This window comes from Lontra canadensis, unplaced genomic scaffold (genome assembly GCF_010015895.1).
Source record: "Lontra canadensis isolate GAN:19392208 unplaced genomic scaffold, GSC_riverotter_1.0 scaffold130, whole genome shotgun sequence".
NCBI classification, from domain to species: Eukaryota; Metazoa; Chordata; class Mammalia; order Carnivora; family Mustelidae; genus Lontra; species Lontra canadensis.
In genome coordinates this window covers 2,733,786-2,742,829 of record NW_022631124.1, presented here as the reverse complement: position 1 = coordinate 2,742,829, position 9,044 = coordinate 2,733,786, and the positions used below count along the sequence as shown (strand labels likewise).

The window sequence follows — 9,044 nt, the reverse complement described above, 5'->3', positions numbered from 1 at the left end:
AACTGTTTCTTGTTTATCATGTGCTGCTCATCAGTCATTCCCACTCTGGCCCTTTTCTTTGGTCTTGAGACCATATCCAGCTTGAGACCGCCTGAATCAGGCACAGCTTAACTAGCACTATCTGTGTCTCATAACCTAATACCTCAAAGAGCTGGACCATCTTTTGTGTTTCATTCTTATTGGTTAAGGATAAACCCTGGTTCCCCTTATGCATTCTCCATAGCATTCACTTCTCTTCTGCTTCTCTTTCACTTTCTCTTGTGTTGAAGTTCTACTATTATTTATTTCTCTGCTTTCATGAATTCTGCATCTGGGCAGCCAGGCTGTTGTGAGCTAGTGATGGGGTTATGCCATGTATCTTTTGCATCCCACCATCCCTTCACATGGTCATACCAGGAGCCCCACAGCACTGGAGGGAAAAAGAGAGAAGGGGGGGGCATCAATATCTACTTGAAACTTACAGAATGAGCATGGATATCTCAAATAAAAGGGACAAAGGCAGAAGACAAAGACCCTGGCCAGAATTCTTATTTGCAGAAGACAGGACTTTTTAATATTTAGGGAGAGAATAAAAAGTATTCTGAATTCCTTGGTTTATATTTCGGCTCTTGAATTTACGGCCACATGAAATATTGTGTAGTGGCCAGGAATCATAATCTTTCTTTCCCCTGCATCACTGCATGGTGCCTAGATTAGTGTTACACAAAAGATAATTGTCTATGTCAATGATCATGTTATTTAATTTTAAACTTCTACTCAAGACTTTATTTCATCAAACTTCTACCCAGGATTTGATTATATTGGGATGAAGTATATCATAGTGGCATAGAATCTATGGGTAGTGTAGGAAAGGTCCAGATTAGAGGATGGGTGTGTGGTAGTTTTAAGTATCCTTGATTATGAGGCTCAAATGTCTAAAATCTAGGAAGGAGATCCTGACTGACGGATTATCCTCTTGCCCTCAGATCTCTGTGCGGAAGGTCAGGGTGCTCCCTGCCATCTTCTTCTGGTAGTCCTTGTCAAATTCTTCATTCTGGGCCACAGTGAAATAGTTCTTCCAATCCCCAGGCATCCCTGAAATAAGGCAAAATCTCAGAGGTTTCCATAGGAGTACAGGGAGGAGGGAATATGCATCCTTGGAACCAGCACAAGAATGGGGGAAAAAAGGAAGTTTGCCTCTGAAAAATTATGCAGTAGTGTCATTGACAGGAATGAATAATGGGGCATGAAACATTACTGGAGAATCTATGCAGATGATGGATATCACAGAGTCCAATCTGGCATTTGAGAATATAAATCTTACATACCTTTCCTCATAAAAGGGGAGATAGATTGGTCCATGAGGATGGTGGGCAAAGTGGTGTAGTTGGCCATTGGGTTTTGCTTCATTACATCGAAGGAGGTGTGATAGAGGATTTTATTCAGGACTTCTTCTGGCATTTCTTTCTCTAGGAACTTCAATATCTTCTGAATTTCCCTCTTTGGGTCCTAGATGTAGAGCAGTTATACAAATCAAATAAATTTGGGTTTTCTTTTACAGATGACATTCTGTTTGGACAAACAATATTTGGAAGGAATAAGTTAAGGGATCCATTCAAATATATTCAACAACTACCCCTTAGGTGATAACTATGTGCAAGGCACTGTACCATCTCAGGTGCTGCCATGACACAAAGATGAGAGCTGTTCCTGCCCTCAGGAGTTCACCCTGCAATAGAGGGATGAATGAAGACATAACTAACTGCAAAACCTCACCCAGAAAACAGGCTGCTTGCACACAGAGAGTGTCATGAGATTTGTTGAAGGGAGTAATTGTGTGTCCTGGCAGAGATCAGGAAAGGTTGTATAAAGGAGGGAAAAAGTTGCAGGTGAAGCCAGTATGATATACTCTTGTATTTGAGCTATAAAAGATGGCAAAAGTATCTTTAAGTTTAACAGAAGCTCAGTAAGGGGATAGATACAAGAGATCTCAAGTTGACCCAGAAATGCAAATTATTGTGCACTGGTTCTTTCTGATCAAAGAGTTGCAGAAAAGGAGCTATAACACTTAAAAAAAAAAGATTTATTTATTCACTTGATAGCGAGAGGGCAGGGGGAAGGGCAAAGGGGGTGAATCCTCAAGCATATGACCCACTGAGCATGGAGCTGGACACAGGGATCATTCCCATGACCCATGAGATCACAACCTGAGCTGAAACCAAGAGTCAGACACTCAACCGACTGAGCCACTTAGATGCCCCAGGGAGCTATAGTCTTTAATTGTATTTCTCAACACTGGCATGATAAGTAGTTTGTAATTCTAGGATACTAACCCTCAGAAAAATGAGAGTGAATTTGTCATGCTTCTCATACACAGTGACTTGAAAAGCAGAAATCTGTCCTCTGCCACAATATGTGGGACCAATCCTGCCAATGTTTATATGGACTAAACTTCATTTCTGATGTGGGTCTGGGGAGTGGGACAGGGAGAAGTAAACTCTCCCTGAGCATTCACTGAACACAACTAGGCACTTTACAAATGTAATCTCATAAATCCTTATAATAATTTCATAAGATCAAAATGAGATGATACCCATTTGTAGCTGAAGACTCATGATTCATGAGTGTCAGGATTAATTCAACTATAAAGACATGTGATACTTCCTGAGGGAGAAGGATCTTCTGGAAACTGTGAACTGAAGCAAGGAAAATTGAGAAGAGCAGAAAAGTAGCTAGAACTTTTGAGGATAAAATTGAGTTGGGAAGAGTGTCATGGAGAGAAAGGACTTGCACTGAAGGCTCTTCCATGACAAGCCCACATGCCAGGGTCCCAAATGTGGTTTGCTGCACTGGAGAACACGGTGGGTCTGATGGAGATTGCACTGCCCCTCACCTCCTTCATGTCCTCATAGAAGAGGTAGAGAATGCGATGCTTGTCTTTCGCATCCCACCAACACTTCACATGGTTATACCAGGAGCCCCACAGCACTGGAGGAAAAAAGAGAGAAGGTGGGGCATCAATATTTACTTGAAACTTACAAAATGAGCATGGATATCTCAAATAAAAGGGACAAAGGCAGAAGACAAAGACCCTGGCCAGAATTCTTATTTGCAGAAGACAGGGACTTTTTAATATTTAGGGAGGTAATGACAAGTATTCTGAATTCCTTGGTTTATATTTTGGCTCTTGAATTTACTGCCACGTGAGATACTGTGTAGTGGCCAGATATCATAATCTTTCTTTCCCCTGGGTCATCACTGCATGGTGCCTAGATTAGTGTACATAGTAAATACTGTCTCCTAGCGGGCTGAATTTCATTCTGAAAAATCTATACTTACTAGATATTTGGGCACATTTACTCTCTGTAATGGTGACTTGGAGGAAGAGGGGTGCACTGGATGTCTTTTGTTGGCCCTGCCAAATCCATTCTGCACCCTCCTCCACTCTGTAAGGTTGACCTCGAAGGACTGTATCAGTAGGCTCCTCTGTGCTCAAGCTTCCACCTGGGATTTGCCATCAAATGGCACTGAAAGGCTTTTGGAGGCAGGAGGAGAGTGAGAAGGATGTGTTTATTTCCCTGATGCCCTTCCTTTTGGCTCACTGTGGTGGACTCTTTCCCCTACTGGAGGCCTCATCTCCTATTAAGGGTCTTGTCCTCTCTCCAGGGGGCAATGGCTCCCTGCTGGTGTTCACCTCAAAACCTGTTGGTTTCTTTAAACTCTGCCTATAGCTTTCTAAATAGTCTCTTAGCTAAATTCTCCCCAAATGATCCAGTTTGTATGTGTCATTGACATCCTCCCATGACCTTGATGACCACAGTCATTCAGTGAAAACCCTTCCTTTCTGATGTCAGCAGTGAACAAGGAAATGTGAAAAATGAGTGAGCACACATGAGCCCATAATTTCCTTTAACTCACCTTTTCCAGTTTTGAATGACTCAATATACTCCTCCCATGTACCAGGATCAGGCATCATTTTGGTCATTCTTGAGAAATGGTAGTAGGACACCAGACAGTCCTTTGGATTTCTAGCCACATAGATAATCTGAAATCAACCAGCAAGGCGATTGAGACAGACAGCAAACAAAATAGAGAAAATTATTGCTTAATGCAGAGGACCATGGCATTAGAAGAATCTTAGATTATCCTATTTGAGTAACTGAACTTGCATGCATTTTCTGTGAGCAGGATGACCACATCTTCCAGTTTGCATAGACAGTGTTCCAATGTATATCTGTTATCTTAGATAATGATTAGGAGCATGCCTCCCCCCTCTCAAAAGTATCCTGATTTGAAGGATATATACTATAGTTGCCCTAATTATGATATTTCTGAAGGCTAACTAGGCCACTGTTGTATTTTCCAGTATTTGAAAAGTAGGATTTCCTTGGCTCGTACTAAGCAAGGACTCTAATTCGGTTATTGCACAGGGGTTAGCTAAAGCAGTCAGCTGTCTAGTCTAGTCTCCCCATACATGATGAACTTCAGCCTTATAGATGAATGATCATTCATACTTTTCATTTGTGGTAAGATTGTAGGATCTTTGAAGGCAGTGCTAAGTCTGCTTTTGGAACTGCTTGTGATCATTCTTCTCATTGGAAAAGCAGGGTTGCGGTATGGCTGGGGAGAGCTGACCTCTTGGCTTCTTGTCCTGCTGTTCCCTGCCCACCTTTGTTGCTGTGTGCATTCTCAGCAGAGGTGGGATGGTGCTGCACATTAATGGTTTCTCAAGCATTTCCACATGTCTCACTTACTGAGCAGAATTTCTGTGTCCAACAGAACCACTCACCCACGGACATTTCCCTTTTAGGCAATTGTCCCAAGCTCTTGCTTTCCCTACTGCCTTTCCATAGACTGCTGCTGTATAGGAACATGGACCAGGTCTGTTTCTCTGCCTCTTTTCCTACTGCTCAATTTTCTCTGATATTTATGAGAGCATGTAGGGAACCCAAAAGTGACACAGCTGTACCATCTTGCCATAATTTAAATGTCTTTCTTTCTTTTTCTTTTATTCTTTTATTTATTTGAGAGAGAGAGAGAGAGAGTAGAAGCAGGGGAAGGAAGAGGCAGAGGGAGAAACAGACTCCCTGCTGAGCAGGGAGCTGGATGTGGAGCTTGGTCCCAGGACCCTGAGATCATGACCTGGCCTGAAGGCCAATGCTTAACCAACTGAGCCACCCAGGTGCCCCTGTAAATGTACTTCTTAATGCTTGTGTCGGTTATTGCCTTTTTGTAAGCCTGAGTAATTGCAAAGGGGCAGTGTGGGCTAGACAGGGAACATATTCATTGTGCTTGTGGTAGGAGTTGGATGACTGGGTATGACATAATGTCCAATACATTTTTTGCTGATCCATCTGTGTGAGTCCCCTCTGGCTGCAGTAACAAATTCCCAAAGATATAGTGGCTTAAAACAATAAGAAATTTATTTTCTTATGGTTCTGGAGGCTCAGGTCAAGCTGTTGGCAGGGCTGGTCCCTTTGGTGATATTAGGGGAGAATCCCTTCCCTTGCTGTTGCTAGCTTCTGGAGGCAACCTACATTTCTTGGCTCTTGACCCAATCCCTGGCTTCACTTGTCACATCTCTAACTTCTTTCTCTGATCTTCTTGTGTCCCTCTTATAAGGATCCTTGTGATGATATTTAGGTCCACCTAGATAACCCAGGATATAACCTTCCTTCTCAAGATTCCAAACTTAATCACATCTGCAAGCCCATTATATCATATAAGGTCACATTAGTTTCTGGTGATTAGGACATGGATATCTTTAGGGGATGGATATTTAGCTTACCACTGTATCATAAAATGAAAATCTTGGGCTAAGCTCTCTAAGGTAACTTCCTACTCAAATAATTCACAACTCTGAGAAGATAAAGGGAGGTGGTGTCATTGAGATTTTTACATTTTTAGAAGGCCTAATTTTACAAAAAGAAGATGCTAGTATGATGACTAACAAGATGTTATTTTGTCTTCTGACATTGAGGCTGCACTATCATTTGGAAACAATATTGCTTCTTGAGCAGCAACAGTCACATATGAGTGAAATTATCTATCTGTGGGTATAAAGCAGAAAGTTTTCACAAGTCAAGGTGACCTGGGTGTAATCCCAGGGAAGCAGATCAGGAATGGGATAACACTTCGATATATGAAATCCCATTCAATTGTATTGTACCTTGATTGGAGATGGGCAGGATGAAGAGCTGGTGATTCAGAGAATCCCAGAAAAAAAAAGAGTAAAAAATAATCACTTGCACTGTGTATCGTAACACTGCATGGAGGAGAGAGTGTTTTGGCTCACAGACTTGACCCCTATGGTTTCCTTGGTAAGGTTTCAATCTGGGTTTCTAAAGTAGCTTGTTCACAAGGAGAAGACATGCTGGTTTAGTTGATATAAGCATTTGATTCTGCTGGATGGCTACACTTTTCATGGCAAATTTATAAGTCAATATTTGACTTATATTCCATATATCATTGACTTTAAGAGTCCCTGATGAAGCAGATTAAAAAGAAACACTAGTATATTTGATGTACATTGCACATCAAACCTGAATTTGAAAGTGTCAAAATAAATGAAAATTTTTGAAAATGGAGGACACAGTGGTATAACGGTTCCTGGGAGCTTTGCTCCATGAGATTTTCTCTAAGAGTGGCCAGTGTGGTACTATCTTCCTTTGTCTTGCTCTACCTTTCTCTCCACAGGTTTTCCCTAAATAAGTCCCTTTTATGTCTACCTTGGACTTGACTTCTGCTTCATAGATGATTTGAACTAAGATAATATCCTTCTTCAGGAAATATGTGCTTTGTTTCACCTCTTGCTCTCTTTGGCTTTAGCTTAATCAGCAGCTAACCAGAATGATTTTGTCTGAAAACTTCCTAGTATGTACCCAGAAATAATATTTTGAAGGAAAGCTGGATCCAACATGGAGTATGTAGGAATGTGGGAGTAATCCCACCATCTGCCCTATACCTCCACTGGTTATTTATCTTTCAATGTCTTTGATTGTTTCTATTTAGATGGAGATATTCTCTGTCCTTACTGACTCAAACTGGGTTTGAAAAGTTGGCTTTTCCTACCTTTGAATTTTCTTTCCAGAAGGAAGGTGGCAGCAACTGAGCAGGCAGGTGAGTCTTCAAAGTTCTAGGAGAAGGCATTTTGCTGGCCAGATCCAGACCTGGGAAAGAAGGCCACACCATTTAGCCGAACACTTTTTATCAGCTCCACAAATTCAATATTATTGTTTTGTCAAATATCTGAAATGAGGTTTATGAAATAGCTGGCTCTGCCTAAAATTATGGTTTTACATGTCTAAATGCTTACCTCCTAATCACAACTTTACCATCCACAGGTAGAGGAAAGCACTAATGAGATACTGGAAACCATTGAGACTACAGCACTCTCCTTATTTGCTGGGTATTGGTTATACTTGTGTGGGAAGATGAAGATGTTTTGGGAGGTATGAGTTTGGTGCAACTATGACCCCAACAAGCACTTGGATATTTTGTCCATTGGGGTTTTCTATTACTACAATGGGAAGTAGGTTAAGGCAGCTGGAGAAGAGCTGGCTTCCTTAAGAGAGGTGGGTTATTGGTCAGCTCTACAAGGCCAGCAGTTCCATGTAAGTAGCTTCAGGCTTTCTTTTAGCCTTTAGTTTCCAGGCCAAGAACTGCAACAGCTGCCAAACACCAGCACTGTGCTCTAATGCTGGGATGTATTTTCAGATGAAAAATTGAGCCTTACAGTGGTCAAGTAATTTCTCCAAGTTAGTAAATGTGACAGCTAGGACTGGAAATCCATTCATCTGTGGGTGTGGAAAGCCATAGAGGGGGAGGCCTAAGAAACTTTGTTGAAAGCGGCAGAGAGGCAAGGAACAACTAGGTAAATCACAGATAAAATCCTCCTTGGAAACAGAATATCCAATGCTGAGTGTTAAAATACCAAATACAGGCAAACATGGGTGGCTCAATCAGTTAAGTGTCTGCCTTTGGCTCAGCTCATGATCCCAGGGTCCTGGAATCAAGCCCCAAGTCGATCTCCTTGCTCAGTGGGGTGTCTGCTTCTCCTTCTCCCTCTGCCCTTGTGCCTCCCCTGCTTGTGCGCTCTCTCTCTCTCTCAAATAAATAAAATTTATTTCATAGAAATAATACATACAGACTGGGATTTGGCCACACGCAGCACCAAACTCAGGGGAAGTGGCTTGCAAATGAGGCAAACTGGCAGCCTTGGTTGGAGAAGCACAGCTTTTGGTGGAGAATTAGATATATAGAGAAGGGGAGACAACCCTGGAGACCCAGAGGTGATAAGAAAGAAGAAAGTAAGAGGAAAAAAATTAAAAATCCTGCAGAAACAGAAGACATAGCCACTAATTCCCCACCCCTCCCCGCAACCACCAATAAATAAAATGGCACAACAGAGAACAGATTGGACAGAAAAAGATGCTTTCAAACTAGGAACTATGGCTATGAAATGAATACAAACAGAAAAAAGCAGGTCTCATGAGTACAAAACTGCTATAAAAACCAGAAAAGGCAAATCAAGGCTTTAACCTGATAAACATTCTACCCCCAAACTCAACTGTAAACCTAAACAAAATTGTAACACGATATTCTAAACTTAATTAAATATCCAAAACAAACATTTGGAAATATGAACAACTAACTCAGAAAAATTAGGAACCAAAATAGAACCCCCAGCCACCCCCCCTCCCCCAAAAAAGAGGAAAGGTGACAAATGAAAAAAGACTTGATGGAACTCAGGAGAGAAATAGAAGAAGACACAATAACATAAGAAGTGAAGATTAAATCATAAGGTTGACAATGAAGGATAGGTTTGAAAGAAAATTTAATAAAAAAGGAGTTGAAGAAAAGCAAGAGATAACCAAGCAACAGGCAGTGAGGAAATAAAGGGAAAAAAAAAAGGGTCAGAGAGAAGGTGTCTGAGCTGGAAGACAGGCACAGTGGCTCTAATGTGAACATATACTGCAGTTCTTGAGAAGAAAATAAAAACAGTGAAATAGAACTAGTATTTAAATCTGCAATCTGAGCAAACTTTCTGGAAAAGAAGACTTTAA

General features: G+C 41.3%; 1 protein-coding gene across 1 annotated transcript in view; it reads right to left on the bottom strand.

The window, feature by feature from the left end:
- Positions 1-296: 296 nt before the first annotated feature.
- LOC116857948 (sulfotransferase 1C1) overlaps positions 297-9,044 on the bottom strand; it is a 37,146-nt gene continuing 28,398 nt past the window's right edge. The window contains exons 4-8 of the mRNA XM_032842428.1: positions 7,051-7,148; positions 3,898-4,024; positions 2,873-2,967; positions 1,308-1,488; positions 297-1,074 (exon numbers count right to left, since the gene is read on the bottom strand). Coding sequence (XP_032698319.1) covers positions 962-1,074; positions 1,308-1,488; positions 2,873-2,967; positions 3,898-4,024; positions 7,051-7,148 — 614 coding nt within the window. The 3' untranslated portion in view covers positions 297-961. The remainder of the gene's footprint in view (positions 1,075-1,307; positions 1,489-2,872; positions 2,968-3,897; positions 4,025-7,050; positions 7,149-9,044) is intronic.